This window comes from Chiloscyllium punctatum, chromosome 13 (assembly GCF_047496795.1).
Source record: "Chiloscyllium punctatum isolate Juve2018m chromosome 13, sChiPun1.3, whole genome shotgun sequence".
Lineage (NCBI taxonomy): Eukaryota > Metazoa > Chordata > Chondrichthyes > Orectolobiformes > Hemiscylliidae > Chiloscyllium > Chiloscyllium punctatum.
Window position 1 is genome coordinate 102,986,873 of NC_092751.1, and position 26,380 is coordinate 103,013,252.

At 39.9% G+C, this 26,380-nt stretch overlaps 1 protein-coding gene across 5 annotated transcripts in view; it reads left to right on the top strand.

Moving 5' to 3' along the window:
- The window catches only part of LOC140484726 (prolyl 4-hydroxylase subunit alpha-1-like), an 82,037-nt gene that overhangs the window by 49,802 nt on the left and 5,855 nt on the right, over positions 1 to 26,380 (top strand). For 4 of the 5 annotated variants that reach the window (XM_072583500.1, XM_072583501.1, XM_072583504.1 and 1 more), the window contains exons 10-14: positions 11,138 to 11,237; positions 13,625 to 13,678; positions 20,020 to 20,085; positions 21,088 to 21,156; positions 24,727 to 24,823. In XM_072583500.1, coding sequence (XP_072439601.1) covers positions 11,138 to 11,237; positions 13,625 to 13,678; positions 20,020 to 20,085; positions 21,088 to 21,156; positions 24,727 to 24,823 — 386 coding nt within the window. The other variant, XM_072583505.1, reaches the window with a different exon arrangement.

Genomic DNA, 26,380 nt, shown 5'->3' on the forward strand with positions numbered 1-26,380 from the left:
TGCTAAGATCAGCTAAACATATATTTAAATGAAATTTCTTTAGAAGAAGATGCCAGGGGGGTTTTCCTTTAGAGGGAGCAGAATATAAGAAATAGTCGCAGGAGGATACTGTACAGTTCTTCGAGTTCCCATTCAGTAAGATCATGGCAAAACTTTTGTATTGATTCACATCCATCTCTATAACCCCTTGATTCCCTTAGTTTAATTGGGACACATCAATAAAGATTTTTAGGCACTAAGTGACTGAACATCCACATCCACACTAGAGAGTTTCAAAAGATTCATAGTACTTTGAAGCAGTTTTATTTTCTTTGGGCAAAGACTTAGGCCAATGACCCATTGATTTCTACAAGGTGAAAGCGAGGACTGCAGATGCTGGAGATTAGAGTCAAGATTAGAGTCAACAGCTGCCAATGCTGGATTAGTGGTGCTGGAAGAGCACAGCAGTTCAGGCAGCATCCAACGAGCAGCTGCCTGACCTGCTGTGCTTTTCCAGCGCCACCCTAATTCATTGTTCTCTACAGTCTGCCCAGGGGAATAAGCATCCATGCTGCTATTCCCTCAGATAGTTTTGTATATTTTCATGAATGCTTATTCTTTTAAATGCCAGAGAATGAGTGCGCATTCAACTTTATTTTTCCTCGTGACCGCCTTCTCATCCCAGGTATAGATTACAAAAGGAAAGTAATATTTAAATTTAGCTGAAACTTGTTTGGGTCACATGACTTTGAGTCTTTATCTACCAAAAGCATGTTAAAGAACTGATGTCAGTGCAGGGACATTTACACATATTTTGCCAATATTGAGTGGATCAAACTAATCAGGAGAGATTGAAGGCTATGATTCTCTTTTCTCTTGGAAAGATAAGATTAAAAAGAGACTTGCAGAGCTCTTCAGAAGCACATGATGACTTTTTGAGAATCCAGAACAGAGATTCTAAAAGTGGTCAGATTTCTTTCTAATATAAAAATAGAAAGTAATGGAGAAACTCAACAGATCTGGCAGCATCTGCAGACCGAGAAGCAGACTTAACATTTCAAATCATATAACTCTTCTTCAGAACAGATTTCAGTCGGGGATCGGGAAGGCCGCATTCCACAAGCGCTGCATCTCCAACTCTCTCTGTTTCCATTCAGTAATGTTTTCTGTTGTGATAGTATAGTTTTCAGTTGTTTGACTGATGGTCTTTCAGGGGTGAGTACAGTGGATCCCTCGCAGTGTGTCAGTCTTTGCAGGTAGTTGCCACACACACAAGCTAGTTTAAAACTACTGTTTAAGGTGCGAAGTTTACCACACATGTACTCAAAGTGAGAAAGAAATAGAGACCGTGCATCATCCCACAACAAATTCTGCCTAGGCAAGAGGACTGAGGAAATCTAACCAGTCTTTGACTTCACCAGCTGAAATTAGCTGCCTCCTGTTGCAGCTAATCAAAAACTGGATCTGCTTTGGCAGTGGTTCAGTGGAAATTGTGATGTATCAGAATTAAATGACCCATTTCTTTTCTCTCTTAAAGTTTGCATCAGGTTTCTGCGCAGCGCAATACTACAAAATCTGGGTCAGACATGTTAAACTATGGCTTGTCACTTTATAGTTCAAAAATGTGGAAAAGCTCCATGAGTTTATTTTTATTACAAGCCAGAGGGAATAGCATCAGCTGTAATTAAAGGGTGCGGAGTCTGCTCAGGAAGGGTCAGGTCTAAAAATAACATTTATAACCAGAAAAACAAAATAACTTTATCAAGGTTTACATTTATCATAGGGCCATGTTGCTATCAACTATGTCAGCAATTTTGTTTGTTTGGCATTCTGTCTCTTCCCTGGTACTTTTGAATGGGCTAGGAGTTCTGTGCATAACCACAGCGGTTCCATCTTCTGTAATATCAATCATTCATTTCACACAATGTTTCCTCTTAGTCTCTTTTCAAGCCTAGATCCTTCTTCAAATATATCAGCTGCATATGCTGAAGAAAGAACAAGTTTGCCTTTTGGTGGCACCTTTTGTAACATTGGATGTGAAGTACTTTGACACACCACAATGTGTTACTCTTGATGTATATCCGTTACTGTAACATTGACAATGCAGCAAACAAGAAATGATAGGCACTAAACTGAAGCTCTGTTTTTTGTGTCTTAAATTGCACTAAGCCAATTTTAATAACACAGTAGTAACACAGAACAAGAATAGGCCACTTTGCTTCTCTGACCTATTCACCATTCAGTGAGATTGTGGATGATCTGTGGCATAAATCCATAAGCCACCTTTACACCATATCCATGAATGCATTTGGGTTAATAGAATTCTTTCAAACCCTCCACCCTGTGCTCAGGTGGCTGCCTTGTAAACTTGCCTTTCAGCACGTGGATTTTAAAATTCTTGTCCTTGGTCTAGATTTCTGTGTGATTCCTACCTCCCTATCCCCGATATCTCTATTTTAATGCTAGCTTCTCAGACATGCCCACTTGTAATCACACTATGGACTGCCTACGTTCAAAATTTTTAAATTAACTGTCTTTATCTCTCTTCTTTGAGCTCTCTTTCCTTTTGTAATGAATTGGAGATGCCGGTGTTGGACTGGGGTGTACAAAGTAAAAAAAATCACACAACACCAGGTTATAGTCCAACAGGTTTAATTGGAAGCACTAGCTTTCGGAGCGCCACTCCTTCATCAGGTGTGTACAAATCCTTTTGTAAGGATTTGTTTATCATCTATCTCTCTAACACACTTTGTTACCTGACTTCATATTGGCTTCTTTGCCTCGGAGTTTAATTTTGTTTGATAACACCTTTAGTATAATACGCGAACAGGAGAATTATGTAAATGCAAGTTATGGGTGAACATTAGAAGTGTTATTTGGCTGAGTGCTAATGGTAAACAAACTTGAATACCTGATTTGTGTTAAACAGCTTTTTGTGCCCTTCAACTTTGCTTTTTATTACTTTGAAGAGAAGTTAATGATACCATTGTTAAAATTGTCAAATGATAAAGCTCTCTCAAAATTAGCATTGAGGAACAAATTAAGAGCTTCTGGCTAGTTTAAAGAAACGCACTTATAACACACCCAGATGTTGTTTTATGCACATGTTGCCAAATATGTCTCTTCCACGCACACAACTATTTTAAATGGGACATACTGTCAAAAGGTAGTACTTGGCAGAATCGTCTGCCTGTTGAATGTCCAGGCAATTTTTAGTCCATGTAAATTAGCATCATCTTTAAAGGAACTTGATAAAACGTTTTCCCCCATAGTATTTTCCAAGGTTATCCATTCAAGTTAAATTTTGAAATTAAATCTTTGTTCAAATGATGAGTGGAAGGGGAGATTAGTTTAACCTGGCCACCACCACTACAGAGAGGAGGAAAAGCACATGGGGATGGTCCTCAAGATCATTGATTTATGCTTTACATGAAAAGGATACATGTCAGAAAATACAATGCCCAGATATTTCCAATCAAATGCACATAATTCCACCTGATTAAAAAAACAAAATGGTCAGTGGGGAAAAATTCAAAAGGGACATAAGGGGCAACTTTTTTTTTTAAGCGAAGGGTGGTCTGTGTAGCTGCCAGAGGAAGTGGTGGAGGCTGGTACAATTACAACACTTAAAAGGCATCTGGATGGGTATATGAATAGGAAGGGTTTAGAGTGATATGGACTAAGTGATGGCAAATAGGACTAGATTAATTTGGGATATCTGATTGGCATGGACGAGTTGGACTAACGGGTCTTTCTCCGTGCTGTACATCTGTGATTCTAAGAAGAGCATCTCAATTCAGCATTCTGAGGAGGATTATAAATTGCTCATTTTGCAGGCTGTTTGAGGTTACCAAACTCCCTTTTGATTAGATTACTGCCTTGTGATTAAATTCAGCTATCTATCATCCAGGGAATTGTTGTGATGCAGCGGGTAATGTTCCTGCCTTTGAACCTGAAGCTCTGGGGGTCTGATAGCCAAGGAACGGATATTAACCTAGTCAAACAGGCTGAATCTTTCAAATTCCTGCAAACCCTTCCAGTACATGTCACTGCCGCAAGGCAACAATGAGGGAGATCCCTGGTCAGTGATATGTTGCTTTCTCACATCATGATGAAATGAAATTTGATGAGCCTCTACCATCGTTATTCAGAACTCCAAACTCGGACATGCATGTTGTTATATCTAAGACAGAGGTGTGAAGGAATTTCTTCTCTTAGAGGGGAGTGAATCTGTGTAATTCTTTAATGTAGAAGGCTGGTGAGGCTGTGTCATTAAGCATAATCAAACCTAAGATTTTTAATCAGTAAGGGTATCAAGGATTATAAGGAAAACGTCAGGAGAGTGGAGCTGAGGATTATCAGATCAGGTATGATCTCATTGAATTGCAGAGCAGATTTGATGGGCTGAATGGTCTGTTTCTGTTCCTGTGTCTTATAGTCTTTTCAGTTCTACCTCCTTACAATGCCGGCCACTAACTGGCTGTAACAGCAAAGAGCTGCTGCAGCTCAATCTTGCCTTTTTTTTAATGAGTTACCAATTTAACAGATGATTGGAGCCTTTTGATTTTTGTTTACTGCTAGTTTAAATACAAATTGCTTGATGTGTCGCAGCCTATACCTCCACTTGTGTGCTTGCGTGCAGTTGAATCTGTTTGTGGGTGAGTTACAATCTGCTGTTCACTTCCCGCCCAAGGATTATCTGACTGTAGTTTAAGGATGATAAACAGCTTAACGCTATGAAAGGAGTTGGTGTGTACGCGTTGTGACCTGTTCACAGCTCTGTCAGAGACAGGGATTGATTTAGTTTGCAATACAGCATTCCATTGTTTAATTAGTACAGACGAATTTCAACAGAAGTCCATTGGACATTTTTGTAGTCTGCTACATACAAGTAGCTCAGGCTCAGTGCTGGTATAATATTTCAAACAGCTGTTAACTTTGGCTGGAGTTGAAATGCACAACCTCCTTCCTAAAAGGCTATCCTAAAACAGGTAAGAGAAGTCTAAAAATAACTTGGTATTGTCCAGTGTACCTCTGCATTCTAAATTTAAAAATACCAGATTCTATGTCATTTCATTACCGTTTTCGAGTAAAGACGTATCCATTTTTATTTTTCATTTGGAGTCCTTAAAGCCCTGTACGTCTCGTGGAGTAAATCCTACACAAGTTCTCGAGTAAACAGCAGAGGCAACCTGCATCACCCTCCTTCTCTGTCTGAGTCTCTTTTTCCCTTTCTCTGTCTGTCTGTCTCTCTCTTTCTCTTTGTCTCTATATATATATATCCCTCCATGTAGCATCCTCATTGTTCAAGGATGCTAATTATTGCTTAAGTCATCATTATCAGCATGGAGCACGGTGAGGCAGAAGGACCCAAGAACTACCTCAACCGCTCCTGTAATTGAATCAATGCTATGGATTTTATTGTGCACTGAGCCAGAAAATAATCCCTAGACTACAGTCTTAGGCTGGCCAGGCAGACAGACCTGACGAACGTGAACCAGTGACAGAGTCACAGATTTTAGTTTCTGCTTTCTTGCAAATATAAACTAAAACAATCAGTTTCTCAGTTCTCTGGGTATTTGAATGGATATTGATTTCCCTACACTTCCATTCTGCTTCATCTGTTTCTTTCAGAATTTGAATTCATATGCTCAAAGGTAGCTTTACCTGTAGACATCTATTGTAAGAACATGCTATATGCATATTTTTTCTTTCGCCCTTCCCTCTGACTCTCCTTTACATTTTGCTTGTTTCTTTTATCTTCCTAGCACACCACACAACTTTAAACTCATTTTTGCACCCCAGCTACCTTTGCCTTACAATATCAGGGCTACATACAATGCTTGAAATCATGCAATACATCAGTTTACAAGGAGATCCTAGTATCGTCAATTAATTTTTTTCTCTATTCATTTGTGGGCTGTGGTTTCGCTGATTGGCCAATGTTTATTACCCATCCTTAGTTGCCTTTGAGAAGGCAATGGTGGATTCCTTCTTGAACCACTGCAGTCCACCTGCTGTTGGTTGGCCCATAATGCCATTAAGGAAGAAATTCCAGGATTTTGACCCAGCAACAGTGAACGAATGGCCATGTATTTCCAAGTCGGGTTGGTGAGTGGCTTGGAGAGGAACTTGAAGGTGGTGGTATTCCCATGTTTCTGCAGCCCTTGTCCTTCGAGATGGAAGCAGTCATGAGTTTGGAAAGTGCTGCCTAAGGATCTTTAGTGAATTCCTGCAGTGCATCGTCAGTGGCAGGGGAAGTGAATGCTTTTGGATTTTAGTGCCAGTCAAACAAGCTGCTTTGTCCTAGATAGTGTCAAGCTCTTTGAGTGTTGTTTGAGCTGTACTCATTCGGGCAAGTGGGGAGTATTCCATCAGACCCCAGACCTACACCTTGTAGATGGGGGACAGGCTTTGGAGTGTATTATGGACCAGGCCAGACCCCTCAAAACATTTCAAGAAGGTAGCCCAGACCCTAACTTTGCTGGTTGTTTTAAGCAGGTGTATTCCAGGAGGGGTGCTGCTGGTAAAACCACTTAGTTTTAAACAAACAATTTATTTACAAGATAAATGAATGAAATACAAGCAAAAGAGAACAGAATACTGAATAACTTAACCTATCCGAAAACCCAACAGATCATCCCAACTTAATTATGCTGTTCTAAATACTTACACCCCTTGGGCACAACAGGTAAAATCAAGCGCAATGTCTTTCAGATGAGAAGTCCGAGAGAGAGTGAGTACCTGGGCCTGCTTCTTCAGGTCCAACAGCTTTTTTAACGCTAGTGCCGAAAACCAAACCCAACCTGATGAAGGGCTCCGGCCCAAAATGTCGATTTTTCTGCTCCTTGAATGCTGCCTGACCTGCTGTCCTTTCCAGCAACACACTCGCAACTCTGATCTCCAGCATCGACAGACCTCACTGTCTCCTGAGCTGAGAGAACTGGCCACTCCCTTTTCACTGTACAAATGTTTTTTTTTAAACTTGAAAGCCATCTGTCTGAGGCAGTGTCTATTAGGTATAAACAAATTGGCCCTGAAATCCTTCAACCCCAGACATTTTGGAGTTTGTGTCTTTTACAATCTCTCTGGTTTAAAAAAAAGCCAAGGCCAGCATAACCTTGTTAAAGGAGCAGCATCTTCATAGGAGTCAGGAGGTGAGTTACTTGTCGCAGTATTTCTTAGCCTCTGACCTGCTCTTGTGTAGCCTCTGCATTTATGTGTTGATTCCACTTGAGGTTGTGGTCACTGATAATCCCCAGGATGTTGATAGTGGGGGATTCATTGATGGTAACACCACAATGCCAAAGGATGGTGGTTATAATGTGTCGTAGTGAGGATGGTCATAGACTGGCATTTGTGTGGCGCAAATGTTACTTGCCACTTGTCAGCCCAAGGGGCGGCATGGTGGCTCGGTGATTAGCATTGCTGCCTCACCACGCCAGGTTTGATTCCAGCCTCAGGTGACACTCTGTGTGGAATTTACACATTCTAATAGTGCAATTGCGTGGCTAACTTTTTATTAGATTATTTTAGTAAATCTTTATTTCATTTGTGTCTGCGTGGGTTTCCTCCAGGTGTTCCAGTCTCCTCCCATAATCCAAAGAAGTGTAGGTTATGTGAATTGGCTATGCGATATTGCCCATAATGTTCAGGGATGTGTAGGTTAGGAGCATTAGTCAGGGGTAAATATAGGATAGTAAGGTAGGCGAATGGGTCTCGGTGGGTTACTCTTCAGATGGTTGGTGTGGACTTGTTGGGCAGAAGGGCCTGTTTCCACACTGTAAGGATTCTATGATTCCAAGCCTGGATCTTGTCCAGATTTTGTTGCATTTGAACATGGAGTGCTTCAGTGTCTGAGGAGTCACGATTGGTGCTGAACATTGTGCAATCATCGGTGAACATCCTCACTTCTTACCTTATGTTGTAGGGAAGGTCATTGATGAAGCACCTGAAAATGGTTGGGCTTACTTCACTAACCTGAGGAACTCCTGCAGAGATCTCCTGGGACTGAGATGACTGACCTCCAGCAACCACAACCATTTTCCTATGTTCCATCTGTCAATAAGACGTTAGATCTTTGCAATGAGAGTGAAAAATAAAATTAGATTGAAGTTGGCATATAGTCTAGTCTTTGCAGCCTGGGCTATCAGACTGACTTGCCTCAGGAACACAACATGGACACACTGGTACAGTTCCTATAATGGAGACATTTTAGATGCTTCATGAATTACTACTTTTAATTAAAAGTAGCGAATTCATTTTATGTTAACATAATTAGTTTTGGGAAATTAATAGTGCAATTGCATGCCTATCTTTTACTCAATTATTTTAGTAAATCTTTATTTCATTTGTGCTCTTCCAGGCCACATGTATGAAATAAAGTTTCAAAAATGTATTTGAAGAAATATTGCATTGAAATTTTTTCTTGCCAGTATATTTAGTGGAAAGAATTCCTATTTCCTACTGCTTCTAGCAAGCCCCTCACATCAAGTTCCAAGGTCAGGTCAGAATGGGAGTGAAATAGATAGTTATTTATGTTGGCAAATGTTGTAGAGTACAGAATTCAAACATTTTTGTTGGTTGGCCATGAATGTTTTATCTTTAGTGGTTCCAAGTATTTGGATATGCTTAAACAGACTCGTAGTACCTCTGAAACTCCTCTTGCAAATTTCTTTTTAAGAGCTAAAATCAAAGAAGCGCAGATGTTGGAAGTCTGAAACAAGCAAAAACACAGGAGGTCTGGAATCATCTGTGGAGAGAAGGCCGTTAATGTTTTGAGTAGAGTGCTGATCACCACACTACTACAAGGCTTTGGAGAGGGTACAGAAATGGGTTTACCAGGATGTCAGCGATGCCCACATCCCACAAATTAATAATTTTTTTTAAAAAGATGATGGCTGGGAGAAGGGGGGTGCTGTTGCACCCTGCTCGAAAAACAGATGGGGAACTGGAGAACCATCATTAGTTTTTGGAAAGGCCACATTGCAATGGAGTGCCTTTTCAGACATTGGTCTCTGCATGAATGAAGTCCCTGGTGCCAGTCCTGCATGCCTAGAGCTGCTGCTCATTCAGAGGCCCAGCAGTTCCCCATACTGCCAGTGGGAGCAGAGGCTGCTGGGTTCAATGTAACCAAAAGGTCAAAGATCAGTAAGGAAGCCCAAACCATAGATGAAAGCAGGATGGTAGTCACAGAAGAGGAGCTATCAGAGGGGTCAGTGATAAGGCCAGGGGATTTAGTGGCGAGGGAAGGAGTTGGTATTCAGCAACACTCGTTTCCCAATGCTGGATCCCTCAATCTGACTGCCAGCTGGTTACGAGCAAGCCCAGTGGTCTTTACTGGGGTGTGGAAAGACCTGTTTAATCTTAATAAGGCAAGGAGAGAATGGGATAATGGGTGTCGATGAATCTAATTAACATCTAGTGTGGCAACTGTGAACCACAGGTCAGCCCCTGATGCACTCCAACTTAACTGGGGGAGGTTTCACTCCCTCTGAGATCTCCAGTGGGGGACCTCTCTTTGCAACAGCTTCTGTCACGGCAGGATTAAAACCGATCCACAATGTCTAAAGGATTTAGTCATTGTGCAGATAAAGATTGTGCACTTTATTCATTGAGACATTACTTTCTGTTGGTATCTGAAGGAGCAACCTTGTGTCTTCCTCATCTTTGTGTTGTCTCACTGAAACAGTACGACATTTAAAGCGTACACTTAGTTGTTGTGTTGCCGTAGTCTTACCAGACCATAGGGGCTGCTCTCTCATTAGAGAGAAGCAACTGGTGGTGATTTAGCCTGAGGGCCACCAGACCTTAGACGAGGGAAGAGATTGAGAAGGAGAGTCCTTCATGGTAACCTCAAACCAGTGATGGGAATTGGACCTACGCTATTGGCATCACACTGCTGTAACCATCCAAGCCAATTGATTCCCAGATTTAGTTGTAATATGGGAATTGCAGTAACCAAATTGCTCACAACAGGGTCTATCAAACAGCAGTGAAATGAATAAACAAATCAACATTTTTTTGTATGTTGGTCGATGAGTAAATATTGTCAAATACTGTAAATAAATAAGACAATGTGAAAATGTCCTTGTTCTTTAAGATTTTATGTCGAGAGAACATTGATTTGATATTTCATTCAAAACACATCCCCATCAATATCTCTTTCATCCTCATTGCTGTTCCCAGTTATTATTTAAATCTCTGTTATCGACCTAAGACCACAAATTTATGACTTGGGCAGGAATGCTGTTTATAAACCAAGGTTAACGCCTAGCTATAATCCTGTAATTGAACTACTTAAAGGAAGTCTTTTGTTCAGAGGTAGAGTGTAACTTAATGACATTTGGATTGTAGTTATTGGTGAGTGTCTCTCATGGAATTTTCACTTTCAGAGCGTGGTTGAGCACTTGTTTTGAGAAGGTTTCATTATTATTGTACACGGCCAGAAAATTAATTGCTTGAAATTCGATCTATTCTGGAAAATTGACCAAGAACAGAGATGCAGCAACTTAACTGTAAAGAGCAGTTCATGCTTCATTGATAAGAAATTGTAATATTTTGTAGGATTCCTTAAGTGGGTGCCATGCTGCTCTTGAGAGCTAATCACTGTAAGAGCTGAAATCTGTATTTGACCCTGGCTAACGTGGCAGCGTTAACCAGATTATTCCCTGAATCTTATATGAGATGGCTGGCAAGCTAAGAACGAAACTTTGTCATTACTCTGAAAGATATGTACTTGAAACTGACTTCTTTTTTGTTTTGCTTGGGAATCCATGTCCTTGATGGCCACATGGAATAATTTGTCTGTCTGGAGTAAGAAGCGTTTGGCAGTTCCACCCACCCATGTGTCGTTTCTGTCAACAGTCCCCGCCCTCTAGGTGGGGGACAAAGAGAAACGAGTTATTGAATCTACATTTGCTAGTATTATTCATATAAGTACTGTTGTTTGATTCCTTTTGTTCTGTTACATGTTTAGAACAGTTGTATATTAGCCTAAGAAGTACAAACATTCATGAGTATATGACTTCAAGCTGTTGTCTTGAACAGGGTAATAGAATGCAGGTGGTAAGCATGTTGTCATAGTTGTATGAAGGGCTGTCTGCTGAATCTTCATAATGCACTAGCTTTAACAAACCATATTCTTTCTTCTGTTCAGTGCATGGTTGTCAGGATATGAAGACCCTGTGATTAGTCGGATTAACCAGAGGATACAAGACCTGACAGGGCTTGATGTTTCCACAGCAGAGGAGCTGCAGGTAGGTGTGTGCAAAAAGGTTTTAGGGTAAATTGAATTCTATTCTAATGAGTAGAGAAAAGCCAAAGAAAAAAAACACAGCAACAAAAGCAAAAAAATGCTGGAAAAGCTTGGCAGGTCTGGCAGCATCTGTGGAGAGAAGCCAACGTTAACGTTTTGGTTCAGTTCGGAGGAAAGGTCACTCAACCCGAAATGTTAATCCAGATTTCTCTCCACAGATGTTGCCAGGCGTGATGAGCTTTTCCCGCACTTTGTTTTTGTTTCAAATGAATAGAGAGATAGTTGTTTATTCCATTTGCAACTGCGATTCCTACCATATGGTTCTAAAGACCATGAGATATAGTATTAGAATGTAAAGGTTTCAATAATTAGGGCCGCATCTGGTTTGAAAAGAATGTGGCAGAGCCTTTGGAAACGATCTGTTAAAACAATCCGTGAAATTAAAACAAGGATTGGAACATGTCAAACTTTGGTAGCTAAGGCAAAGCAAAATAGTATAGAGGCTAGAAAACTAAAATCGAAGGAACATGGCTCAAGTTCTCCATAGAGGAGAACCACATCTGACAGATGAGAAAGAGAGTTTCAGGCAGATGCCCCTTCATCAGACCTGCACTAATAAAAGGTCCTTACTTGGAAGTATTAACTCTGTTTGCAACTCTCTTTCTCCCCGTCACTGCCTGGCGTATTTCCACCACGCCTCTCATATATAGTTCAGTAGCCAACATCTTGGCCAGTGTTATAAACTTCACCTGCTATGGAGTTCAAATAGTGTTTTTGCCTTTCTCACGCACAGCAGTTTTCGGTAACATTTTCACACCATTTTTAATTTTGAAAAATCAAGATGAACTGTAGAATCTACAATTCCAGGTATGATCATTTCCTTCTGAACTGCGGTAGCCAGGATGCTATGTGGTAAGTTAGGATTCTAATATGTCCTTTCAGGCTATGTGGTGCAGTCCAAATGTTCAGTTCTGTACCATTAGGTTTTCTGGCTAAAGCAATATGTATTTCCCTTCTGCTTGTGATAGATCTTTAATCAGTAAGAGAATAAAGAGTTATGAGGAAAACATTTTTTAAAAAAAAAAGTGGAATTGAGGATTATCAGACCAGCTATGACCTCAGTGTAAAGTGAAACAAACCCAATGAGCCAAATGGCCTGCTTCTGCAACTTATGACCTTTTGGGCTCCTCTACTACGTACAGCTTTACTCCAATGGGTTTTATATTATCTGTAGATGAGTTTTTCCCCTCCATTTTATTCAGTACTTAGCCAACAGTGTAGCTTCAGTAGTTAGCAGAAACTGGATACAAAAGTTTGTGATGCAGGCTCCAGAAGTTAAACATAAAACTTCTGCAGTGTTTTTTACAATGGTACAGCCGTTCAAGGGGATACATGACTTTCAATGTCAGTTGGGAAAATTGATTGATGCAGCAACCATGTTAATTGTGTTTTCTTTAAAAGGAAATGCCAAAACAATATGATTCAGGAGGAAGATGGGAATTGAGAGGGATACATTTATTCAGACCTAATTTTATTCTGCTGTATGTTGCTGCCATAAAATTGCAAGATATTTGATTTTATATAAACTGTGAATGTCATTTTGTTAGCTGAATCAATTTGTGAAGAACATACACTTCAGACAGCAGAAAGCTTTCAAAGAAATGCATGGTTGAACTTTTCATTTTAAGGAAAGTTCTCCTTAAATGAGCCTTAAACTCCATGTAATCCTGATAGAAAGTCATTTATCTTTTAGATAAGCGTAAAATGATTTTGAGGATAAAGTGAGGACTGCAGATGCTGGAGATCAGAGTCAAAATGTGTGGTGCTGGAAAAGCACAGCTGATGAAAAGCTTATGCTTGAAATGTTGACTCTTCTGCTCCTTGGATGCTGCCTGACTGGCTGTGCTTTTCCAGCACCACACCTTTTGATTGAGTAAAATTATTTTTGTTTGCCATAACACTATATTTACATTGGCTGATCGGGGTGTCCAATTCATCCCTTAACAATCGCTCCTATTGATGTGAGGATTTGTGGAAACCTTGGGAATGAAAAGGAACCGGATAAAGAGTATGAAGACATCGTATTTATTGTAGGCGTTTTGTTGGGAGTAAGCTGGAGGTGAAGAAGAACTTCAGATGGATTCAGGGCTATAAAAAATTGCTTCTGTATCAGACGATCTGAACTCAGCAGCTCAAAGCAAAATAGTCAAGTAATGAGTTGGGTTTTTGCAGATTAATAATCTTTTCCTTAGGATGATAATGACATTAGAACCATAAGCTTGAGAATCTTCAACTTTTTCACTGTACAGTAACATTCGCAATAACATTTGGTGCTTGTGAAATGTTGAGCATTTGACTGGTTCTGTCTGACTTCTCATTCCGCCATAGGTGGCCAATTATGGGGTAGGAGGCCAATACGAGCCTCACTTTGACTTTGGACGGGTAAGTGTGTCACTGTTTTATTTTTTCAGCCTTTTTTGTTTCCCCACAATTTGTTTCTTGTTTCAGGTGGCTAATTATGGCGTGGGAGGGCAGTATGAGCCCCACCATGACTTTGCTCGGGCAAGTAGTGACTTAGAAGTTGCAAATCCATTCCAAATTCTAAATCCTTCTGCTTTCTATAATGGGCTTGCATGGGTAAACTAGCCCTAGCATTGCATGATAAAAGCAGCATCTCATTTGGGAAAATCATGTTGGTTAATCAATAGATAATTGCAATATAGTTGATTCTTTTCAGTCGTTGCTTGCTGAGTGATGGATTCATCTCTCAAAATTCAGGAACCAGTATAAATCCAGATTTAACATCAACGTTTTTGGATAGCTAGGAATACAGCTTCTCCTTTATTTTTTCGAAGAGATTACTGGCAGTACGGAAGTTTACATATGTTATCCATGAAGTTGATGTAATTCTTGATTTATGTGTGTATTCCAATTTGTATTGTAGATCAGGCCTGCAAATCAGATCTCTGGCTAGTACATTCTTACACCCTCTTTCCTGGAATAGAGGTGTTACATTAGCAATTCTTCAATCCACTTGGACTTTTCCAGAGTCTAGAAAATTTTGGTACGCCGTGTCCATTGTATCAATTGTCCCTGCAGCCACCTCTGTTAGGATCCTAGGATGAATGCCTTCAAGACAGAGGATCATGACAACAGCCTTTTCTAATTGTTTTCCTGTGATCATGAATATTTTGAGTTCATTACTTTCAAGTATCATCTGGAGGTCCCCAACATTCCAATTACCAATCTTCAGCCAATTCAGTTAATTCCATGTGATGTGAAGAGCAACTGGATACCGCAGAGACTATGGGCCCCGACAATACTCCAGGAATAGAACTGAAGACTTGTGTTCCAGAATTATTGGCATCAGGCTATTCCAGGGCAGCACATGCTACACTGACCCCGTCCAGCCCTGTGAAAAATTGCCAGGTATGCCCTCTGCAAAAATGCAGGGCAAATCCAACCTAGCCAGTTACCACCCCCGTCAGTGATGGAGAGGGGTAGACAACAGTGCTATCGAGCAGCACATTCTTAGCAATAACATATTATCTGATGCTGTTTGCTTTCCTCTAGGGCCACTCACTCCTGACCTCTTTGTAACCTTGCTTCAAACATGGACAAAAGAGCTGAATTCGAGAGGAGATGAGAGTAACAAATATCAAGGCTGTATTAAACCGAGTGTGGCATTAAAAGGCCCTATTAAAATTAAAATCAATGCAAATTCAGGGAAAGCTGTTTGCTGCTGGACTCATTTCTGGCAGAAAGGAAGATGGTTGTTCAAGGTCACATGCTTCGGTTCCAGGTGCTCCCTGCAGCATTCCCTCAGGATAGTGTCCTAGACTCAACTAACTTCAGCTGTTTCATCAATGACCTTCCCTCCATCTCAAGACCAGATGTGGAATGTTTGCTGGTGGTTGGACCGTGTTCAGCACCATTCGCAACTCTTCAGATACTAAAGCCCATGTCCAAATACAGCAGGATCAGGGCAAACTCCGCACTTGGGCTGAAAGTTTGTAAGTAATCCACAGTACACATATACCAGCAATGACAATCTCCAACGAAAGAGAATTTTAACCATTGTCTCTTGACATTCAACAACATTACCATCATTGAGTCATCCACAATCAACATCCAGAGGATTACCGTTGACCAGATACTGAACTAAACTAGCCACATCAATACTGGTTGCAAGAGCTTGTCAGAGACTGGAAAACCTACAATGAGTAACCTGCCTTTTGACTGTATCCCTGTTCCTTCAGGGTCAAAATTCTGAAACTACCCCCCCCTTATAGACCTATGGGTCTACCTGCACCAAATGGGCTGCAACAATTCAACCTTCTGGCCTAGAAAAAGAAAATATTGTTTTGATATTACATTATTCTACTGAATAGATGTGAAATTGTTACGATGGAGATCAGTATTTGTATTGGATTGAGGAAGCTGTTCTTTGGTTCCTTTCTTCAGTTTTTGAACTAGGGCACAAAGCTTTTAAAAATTTAGTTGATCTTATGTGTCATGTGTAATGCAAAAGAAAGGTTTAGGTTGATCACTTTTATATTTTATAAATTATATAATATATTTGAAGAAAGATTTCAGTAAGAATTTTTATGGAGCAATTGGTTTTATTTGTTTAAAATGGGATGCATATGAAACAGTAGTTTGTAGCCAGGAAATTAAGTGGATTTGTGTTTTGTAGTCAAAGTGCAAATTATAATCATATTATGGCTTTCAGAGGTATATTATCGTCCTTTTTTTTAAAATGAAGAGAGGTTGAAACGAAGTCTCTGAGCAGTCTGAAAATGAAAAAGAAATGAAACCGTTTGAATTATGATTAAAAGCAGAAGGAAAAGAATGGAACGTCCGAGTAGAAAAGAAGGAGCTAGCTTTTGAATTTCAGAAGTTGACAATGAAAGAGGAAAGTTGATTTAAAATGGTGAAGGTAAAAAATAGGAGTAGTGATAGGGACAATGATGAAAGTCCATTCTAGCCAAAGGCCTGGTGGGGATCTGTTTTAAATATATTCGAGCATTGCCAAAGTTTGATGAGAAGACTATCGAACTTTTTCATTTGAGAAAGTGGCTAAACAAATGAAATGACCAGTGACCATGTGTTTTAGAAGTTGAACAAAATTGGTAGGTACAGCTAGTGAGGTATTTGCATCAATATCAGAGGAAGTATCCAGGGAGTACAATGAAGTGAAAAAAGCAATGTTAAGTACATATAAACCTGGTGCCAGAAGTCTACTGACAACATTTCAGGAACCTAAGGAGGGAACTTGGTCAAACGTGCATAGAAGTTGAAAGGATCAAGCAAAGTACCTTTGATAGCTGAATAAAGGCATTGAAAATAGATCAGACTGTTTATTTTGGAAGAGTTCAAAAATACGCTTCCTGAGGTAATGAGAACTCCCGTGGAAGGGCAGAGCGTTAAAATGAACTATCTGTTAATAAAGTAAGGAGGCCACAGCTTGAAGCAGGAGGAGAAATCAAAAATAGAGATAAGGAAGTTGAAGTTCAATTACCGGAGAGCATGTTTGATCAGATGATTAAGAAAAACCAAGAACAGGTGGAGGACAACGTGAATATTTTTAGTTGAGAGACGTTAACTGAATTACAATGGAAAGATGAAAAGCTAAAGCTGTTGTATCAGATATTATACACAAAAAAAGATGGAGTGTATCCCAGAATGTTACTATCTTAAAAATAACATCTTGATGAGGAAATGGAGACTATCTCGTTTTCAGGCAATGAGAAATGGGCAGTTGTTCATCAAGTTGTATTACCATGGGTTATAGAAAGGAGATATTGTGAGTAGTGCATGAATTACCAGTAGGAGGTCATGTGGGAGTAAGGAAGACTCGAGCCAAAATATAAAAACTGGCAGATACTTTTATCCAAAAAAGTGAAGGAAAGTTTGGGTTTTGTGACACCAAAAGGGCTGTACCAGTTTAAAGTCATGCCATTTGTATGAAAAATGCACCAGTCACATTTCAAAGACTAACCAATAAAGTAGTTTCAGGATTACCCAATTAGGTGGTGTATATCGACGATTTGCTAAGTTTTAGTCATGTATGAAAGAACATTTGGAGCATCTATTGGAATTGCTCGACAAACGTCTGGAGGCGGGTATGGTGATAAACCTGGCGAAGCGTGAGTTTGCAAAAACCCAAGTCATGTTCCTGGGCCATGTCATTGAACATTGAAAGATAGCCCAATGGACGTGAAAACAAAAGTTATTGAGAAATTTCCCATACAATCAGTGAAGAGGGAAGTACTACGATTCTTGGGACTGAGTGGATTTTATCAAAAATTTGTACTAGATTTTAGCAGCATCGTTGCTCCACTGACTGACTTGTTGGAGAAGTGCAGAAAATTTCAGTGAATGGAGGTCTGTCAGAAGGAAATTAACTGCCTTAAAGCTATGTGAACTGCCACCACCACCACCAACCTCCACACACACACGCGCACACACAGTGTTCGCCACACCTAATTACATAAAGTGGCTATTGATTGGAGTGTTGGTGCTCTACTATTGCAAGAAGCTGACAAGAAGATAAAAAGAGCTGTTGGGTATTTTTTCTAGAAAATTGAATATTCATCAACAGAAATATTCCATGACTGAGAAGGTGACCTTCAGTTTGGTGTTGGCATTATAACATTTCAACATTTATGTTGCCAGTAATTTGTCTGAGACAATTGTAAGTCACTGCAAAGATTGCCATGGAGTAGGACTCCTCAGTCAGTGCTCATTTTCTCCATCCATGTCTTTTTTTCTTCTTGTGATTTCTTTTCTTTCTTACCTACTGTTCTGAGCCTCGAGTGAAGTCAGCGTGGACTCTGGCCTCAAGGTGAATCCAGAGGAGACTCTTGGCCTTGAGAGGTGAAGCCCAGCACAGTCTGGAGGCAAGGTGCCTGCACGGGACTGGGTTGGACTGTTTGTTCTGAACTTTTCTTTTTTCTTTATTTTTTCTAATTCGTTCCTAAGAATTTGTACTTAAGAATCTGTACCCTAGGTACCCTTGTACCTAAGATGGTGCCATAAGTGGTGACTTTGTAAACTTTTCACTGTACTCATGTGACAATAAATCTAATTCTATATACTGATCATAGTCTTTTACCATTTTTGAAAAAATTTAAAGATAAAAATAGCACACTGCTTAAATGGAGTTTATTGTTACAACCATCTAATTTGAAAATTATACACGTGGCAGGACGAGAGAATGTAATTGCTGACACGCTGTCACAACTGTGATGAAGGAAGATTTAAGGCATTCAGTGGCAGAAGAAACTGATTGAAATGGACTGTAATGTAGAATGTTTGCATGCTTAGAGTCAATGTAGTGTGCATTATAGTGTATTAATAGGGTTTTACCTTCTTTGGATATTGGTGGTCTTTTTTTTAAGTGGGGAGGTGAGATAATATTATGGCTTTAAGGGGTGTATTTTGTTCTGGTTATTTTTATGAAGAGAGGTTGAGGTAGGGCTGCAGAGAAGTCTGTTCCAAGCCAATAAAGTAAACAGCTTGTGAGGCATTGGTTTTTTTTTAAGTTAGAACAACAGAAACAGCCTGAATGGGTGGAGTCAGGCTTCCACAGAACTTGAGGTTTTGTTTAGTTTTTAGCAGTTGCTAAGGTTTTGAAGCTGGCTGTGGAACCTGCCTTTCCATCTGTTACAGCTAAAAGTTGGAGTTTTCTCTGATGCCAGAACTGCACATCAGGCCAGTCCATTTTACTAAATTTGCCTTTGCCCAGGGTGCATTTATGAGATGTTTCCATATTGGAAAAGTTGCTGTTTAATCATTAAATAATGTATTATTCTTTCCCAATAGTTAATTAGATCAATACTTCTTTCCTTTGTAATTTAACAGTAGAGTAAGAATAAAGTGTTTTGCTTAAAGCCGAGTAGTATAACCAATTAAATTATGTCTGGAACACAGCACCTTATACTTGCCTCTAAATAAGAAAAAGTTAGAGTTTAGGCTATCTCTTCGATGGGGGTTTGGACTGGACCTTAACAGTATGTTATATTTCGTAGAAAGAGATAATTTGCATGCAAGTGCTTGTATTTTGCAGCTGTAGCAAGTTGCATGCACTTTATCACCCTCCCTTCTGTGTTCTGTCTATCTGTATTGTGGGCTTGAGACTCCTGCTGGCTATCTTATGGATTCCAGCCAGGTGATATTTTCCTGTCATGTCTCCAAGGTGGTGACCCTAGCAAAGGCTGGTGAGCCATTGTGACTATTTTTCACTCTTGAATTGAAACAGAGCTCCTTCAGCCAGCGTTTAGACCCAAGACCTGAAACAGAAGTGTTCATGGAGAATTACTTAAGTTTAAGATACAGTGCGCACATGTCATGAGAACAGAGATTGGGAAAGTACACAACGTGGAGTCAGAACGGGTCTGAGATGCACTCTGGGTGTATGGCCAGAAATAAAGTCTGATTTTAATTTAGTCTCAAATGTTACTTAGAAAACATGCCAGATCTAATGCATGGCTTGTTTGGCTTTCTCTGTGATGTACCACTTAGCAGAATCTCAATTATGTTCAAATTGAGATCTGCAAAACAATTAATGTGCACACATGTTTGTGGAATTGCTTTTGTCTGCTGTAATGTAGGAATGGTAAATCCATTGTCTCCGCATTTATGGGTTAGTGCTTCTGTTGAAATGGCAGAGAAAGGAATTGTACGTAAAATGCATTGTCATCATTAATGCTGGCACCTTAGAGTTTCATGTTCTACATTACTGACATTGCATCAATAGCAACTTTCTTTCCTCTAAATAGAAAGATGAGCCCGACGCATTCAAAGAATTGGGGACTGGAAACAGAATTGCTACCTGGTTATTTTACGTAAGTAAGATCTGTTCTTTCATTTGGCTAATTGAATCTGAACTATTAATTCAGCCATCTAGTTTGTGACCTGTTGGAGTAACTAAGCTCTGTTTCAAGCAACGTTGTTAGCCTGTAAAACAACTGTGTGTTCTATTACGTATTTGGGGAAAAAAGATTGAGGCACCTTAGCCACTTCTAAGAGGATAGACCATTTTAATCTCTCCTCTTTTTATCTCCCTCCCCTCCCAGAACGTCTAGATCTGGTTTTAACTTCAACACACAGGCATGGCTGAGAACAGAAGCTCCGTTGAATCCTACTGAACTTGCTTTGGTTTTAAGGGACATGAATGCTGCCAGTTACATACAAAAATGCATTTAAAATCATAGGACAAAACTCTGAAATGCTTGGTCGTCTTATGTAAAGAGATTATTACTTCATTATGAGGACTCACATTACATTCTCAACATTTCTTCAGCTTGCACTTCCATTACAACCCCCACCACCCCCTGTGACAGCAGTACAGAGCCAGGTCGTTTCACTGTTTGTTCAAAACAACAGCATGAAAGCCACTGCTGAAAGAGGGCTTTCAAACTCGAACCATCAGGCAGAATTCTCAAGAAAGTGTTGCATCTTACATGTTTAACTTTTGAATAAGATGTGGGGGACCAAGGAAAACAGGCACAGTGGCATTTATACAATATATGGTGTTGAGTCTGAGGAGTATGGTTTCTAAATGAAGTTTGATTAGAGGCTGTGGAATGTGAGGTAAGGGGACCAGAGCAGGCAGATATATTTCAGTCCCTAGACTATAATTATTTTGCTATTTAATCGAATCAACGTCATACTTCAAATCACCCTGATGCTTTCAGGAATAGCAGATATTTGTAATAAAGGATGACGTTATGGCTGTTTGTTAGATTTTATTTGTAGCTTGACATTAATTGTACGATCTGTTAAAGAGCCTTTCTTGCGTATTTGTTGCTGTTCTTTAGTCTTCAGTTTTGACTTTATTTTGCTAGATGAGTGATGTAGCAGCCGGTGGAGCCACAGTTTTTCCTGAAGTAGGAGCAGCAGTGTGGCCACAAAAGGTATTTGAATTGATTTCTATCTCTCCTTCTACAATCCAGTGCTCATTTCCCACACGTACTCTCACTTTGCTCATGCGTGCAGCCTTTTCCTTGCACTTCATGCTGTCGTAATTTCCTGATCTCTGGTTCTGCTCTGTCTTCACTATTCTTGTCTGTTTAACTCCATGTTATCCAAATGAGATGAGTAATATTTGGGATTTAACTAACTGATGAGACCACCATTTATCCCCTGGAACCTGTTCATCCTTCAAGGAGATTGCGACTGATCTGTGGCCGAAGCACATCTGTGGGAGAGAGGTTTTGTGATGCAGGTTGGGTGTCCGTACATAATTTTGGCCTGTATCCCTAAATGCCTTTTGCTTAACAAAGATTTAAAACTAACAATTGAACAGGCATTCTCATTTGTGGAAGAAAGTTCCAAACATGCGGGGGTAGCACAATGGCTCAATGGTTAGCACTGTGCCTCACAGCACCAGGGCCTTGGGTTTGATTCCAGCCTCGGGTGACTGTCTATGTAGAGTTTGCATATTCTCCCTGTGTCTGCGTGGGTTTCCTCCGGGTGCTCCAGTTTCCTCCCACAATCCAAAGATGTGCAGGTCAGGTGAATTGGCCATGCTAAATTGCCCATAGTGTGAGGTGCATTAGTCAGAGGGAAATGGGTCTGAGTGGGTTACTCTTCAGAGGGTCAGTGTGGACTTGTTGGGTCAAAGGGCCTATTTCAATACTGTAGGGAATCTAATCTATGATAATCTACCAGTCTTTGTGTGTAGAGGTGCTTCCTAATATCTCGTTTGGCTCTAATTCTCAGACTATGCCCCAGGTTCTAGAATCCTCAACCAGTCGAAATAGTTTCTCTTTATCTACACTGTCTTCCTGTTAATATCTTGAAGTCTTTGATCAGATCACCCCTTAACTTCCTAAACTCTAGAGAAACCGGCCTGATTTGTATAATGTCTCCTCATAATTTCACCCCTGAAGCCGAGGTATCATTCTTGTAAGCCAAACTGCACTACCAGCAAAGCTAACACATCCTTCCTAAGGTTCAGTGCCCAGATTTCTTTACAGTACTCCAAGTTGGGTCTAACCAGGGTTTTGGATACCTTTGTGTTCTTATAATAAGAATACCTTTGTATTCTTATAATCCAGTTCAGCATTCCATTACCTTTCGTGACTATTTTCTGCACCAGTTTGTGATATTTCAAAGATCTATGTACCTGAAACACCAAGTCTCTTTGGGCATCCATTGTATTTAACTTCACAGCATTTACTTCATGCTAAGGGTAATTTGCTAGCCCTGACAGGCACTCACTAAGATAATATTCTGTTGAATTAGGAATTTAACATTCAAATATCTATTTTTCTAAGGACTGATTGTTTGTTTTCCAGAGAGAGCATGAAAATAGTTTCACTGCCAGGGTAGCATTATATTACACCCATTAATTCCAAAGAATTGCATACTTTATTCAGAAAGGAATAATTTTTTTAAAGGTACAATTTCTTACATTATGTAAACTACGCCAGGATACTCATGTGTTTTACAAGATGGTCCTGCGTAGAGTTTGAGAGACTTAAGGGAAAGCTCTTGTCCTTTATTTTAGCAGATTCAGAGTTCAAATTCCACATCAGAGCATGGGCACGTAATAGAGGTCTTGTATTTCAGCTGAGATATTTAACTGATACCCATTTGCTTGGTCTGGAGAAAGTAAAGGGTTCCAAAGCCTACTTGAAGATAAAGGGCATTGGAGTTCTCCAGGAATCCTGGTCAACAAATGGATTCCCCAAAACACGCAATCTGGTCACTAATCTCGTAACTCTTTGTGGAGTGTTTGTTGGTTTCTAATGGGTTCTGTGGATGGATGTTAAATACCTATTAGTTCAAGGTAACAACTTAAGCAGGTATTAAGTATTGATTGATGAATTGTACTTGGCTGTGAGAGAGGGTTTTTGTGATGTCCCTACCTGTGGAACAGAGTTCTGTGTTCAAGTCCAACCTGCTCCAGAGCTGTTGCCTGAACAGTTTGATTAAAAATAATCACTTGGATATGTACAAGGGCTCTTGTAATGCAATGGTGGAGTCCTTACCTCTGGACCAGAAGGTCAGGGGTATGTCATAACATGTCCAAATAGGTTGAATTTAAAAATTTAGGTGACTTGTTTTTTAAAAGATGGCTTGGAAATCCATACCCCATAGTTTTCAATTAGAGTGCCCTTATATTTTTGTTTGATTTGGTTAACTTTGTTTCTTGATTATGAAAGTAAAGTACATAGGTATGTGTATATAAAGAAAAGCCTGCCAACCTTGGGTGGGTCTATTTAGAGTGACCATGTAATGTCTATGATGAGCAGTAAGAGTCTCCAGCACAGCATTCTAGTGTGTGTGTTCTTCACAAACCGGTTTGGGGGAGCACCAACAGTCATGCCTTGCATACATTACTTGTTGCATTTATCTAAATTGTACTAGTGGCAAACTTTTGGAAAGTGATTTATTGGCTTTGACATATCCTGAAGATGTAAAGAGTACTATATAAATGAAAATTTATTTTATCCTTAGTAACAAGCAACATCAGAGGAATCCTAACCCTATCGCAAGGCAACAATGAATTGAGAAACATTTCAAGGGAGCTTTAAATATGTAATCTTTCTTGCAGTGCAGTACTTAGCTGACTTGTAATTAGCATATTCAAAATCAGTCAAAACTGCTGTTATAATGCTAAATTAAACTCTCTACTACCAATTTAGACTTCTCTGGTTTGTATGTATGTTGGATAATTAAATATAAATAGAAAAGTAGGATTGCAATTTGTTTAGAGGTTTTAACCATCTCAAACTTTACAAAAGAATTCATTTAGAAAGAGCCAACCTGGCAGGCAGTGGTCAATGAGGTAGCGAGAGATGGAGGCAGTTTGATGGCAACAGTGGAAGGACCAGCCAGTTCAAGCTTGTTGGTGAAGTTTGTTGAGAATAATACCAGGAAACTCCCTGTTCTTCAAATGGCACAGCAAAATCTTTAACATTCATCTGATCCAACAGACAGAGATTTGGTTTGGCATCTCATTCAAAGCCCCACCAATGAAACACACCCTTCAGAAATGCATCGCAAGTGCAAGCCTAGATATAATTGATACTGACTGTGTTTTTGGTAGAGAAGTTAGTCATCCCTCCCTGCCTTGCTATCTACAAGAACATGGCGATGTTCATGGTTTATTAAGCTGTAAAATTGTGACCGCACATTTTGTTCAGAAACTATTGATGCTTTGTTGTAAACCTGACACTACTGATAGTCCCTTGATGTAAAAAGATCCAAATTTGGACCAATCTCCTTAATTTGATTATTCAGTATGAAAGTTGGGTGTAATTTTAACAAATGTAGGAGTGTGGGTTCCAGTTTGGGCTGCTTCCATTTTGATTTCAAGGTCGTTTATATAATTCTTCAGTTATCCTTCATGGACATTTGGCAAACGCTGCGGGAATGCTTTAGATCATTGTTGATTTAGATCATTAAATCACTGTGAGATTTAATCAGTTCATTTGCTTAATGTGTTGAGAACATATTGAATGCTTATATTGCAGGGCACAGCAGTATTTTGGTACAATCTGTTTCCCAGTGGAGAAGGTGATTACAGCACCCGACATGCAGCTTGTCCAGTATTAGTGGGAAACAAATGGGGTAAGTACAGAAATGCTGGACATCGGAGAGTAGTGGGTATGTGTCAGTCTCATAAATTATACAGCGTAATTATCAGGGGTAATCTCGCCCTCCTGATGAATTCACAGATTTACCATATTCTTACAAATAATAATGGAGAGCCAACAACTATGAAACACAGCACGCACTGTACAACACAGGCATTTCCTTTAGTACACATGACCTAGCACTGTTACTGACTATGTAACATAATGTTAGCCAGTCTTTTCCTGCAGAGCCATGCAAGATATTGCATTTATGTAAAAAAAACAGTTCATTGGGGCAAAGGAGGAGGTAGAAGAGTTGGGTTTAGGAAAGAAATTCCTGGTTCTTAGGGAGATGCAGCTCAAGAGATCAAAGTTAGAAGACCGTGGTTTTGTAGGGCTGGAGGCAGTTTATTTAAAATTCATTTGTGGGATGTGGGCATTTATTACCCATCCCTAGTTGCCCCTGAGAAGATGGTGGGAAGCTGTCTTTTTGAACAACTGCTGTTGGGAAAGGAATTCCAGGATATTGACCCAGTGACACTGAAGGATTGGCGATACGTTTCCAAGTCAAGCTGGTGAGTGGCTTGGGAAACTTGAAGGTGGGACTGATACCAGACCAGCGAGCGGTGAGGCTAAAAAGAAATTCAAACAGTTTGGCTTCTGGTGTCCCCAATGCCTCAACATAGATTCATCTAGATCTAAGGCTGATAAAGTGGATCATCATGTATGTAGCAAGAGTTTTGTATGAAATAAAACTAAAGTACTGGAGAAACTCAGGTCTGGCAGCATTTGTAGAAAAAGAAACCGAGGTAACTTCAAGACCAATGTGACTTCCGAACTGAAGTGTTCTGTATGAGCCACCTGTTTGGTGAACTGGGAAGGAAACCGGATCAAGTGAAACTAAAAGAGAAGGTGACGTAATGGACTTGAAGCTGAAGCAGCAACTCACTGAATGTTAAATTACGGATTGTCATCTTAAAGATTACTGCCTGCAGTTTCCCCAGAGCTTCTAGTTTCAATCATCACCTCCTGTCCAGTTTCCAAGTACATCCCAGGCATGTTGGATGGGAGGAAAATACAGAACGACTGGTAGTTTTTTTTATTGGTGGTGTGACACTGGTACACAGGACTGGATTATGATCCTGGAACTTCCTCCCTCACTGCACTGCAGCTGTATCTACAGTACGTGGATTGCAGCAATTCAAGAAGGCAACTCCCATGACTTTCTCAGTGACAATTAGGGATGGACAGTAAATGCTGCCCTCCCATGAATAATGAAAGTTAAAGAAGAGACTGTTGAAAAAGAAAGTGAACCCTATGCCTTCCACAGCACCTTGGGACCTGATATTTCCTGGGTCACAGTGTTCAATGCAGCCATTGGGACTGAAGCATGTAGGCCGCACAGTCACCTAAAATACACTGGAAACTGAAAACAAAAATTGTTAGATGGTGTTAACTGATTCTCCCGAGTTTCATTCTTCCAGCCCCCGTGTACCTAATAATAATATTTTTAGAGTGGCTCTTTATTGAATTTTACAGTGAGGAGGTTTTT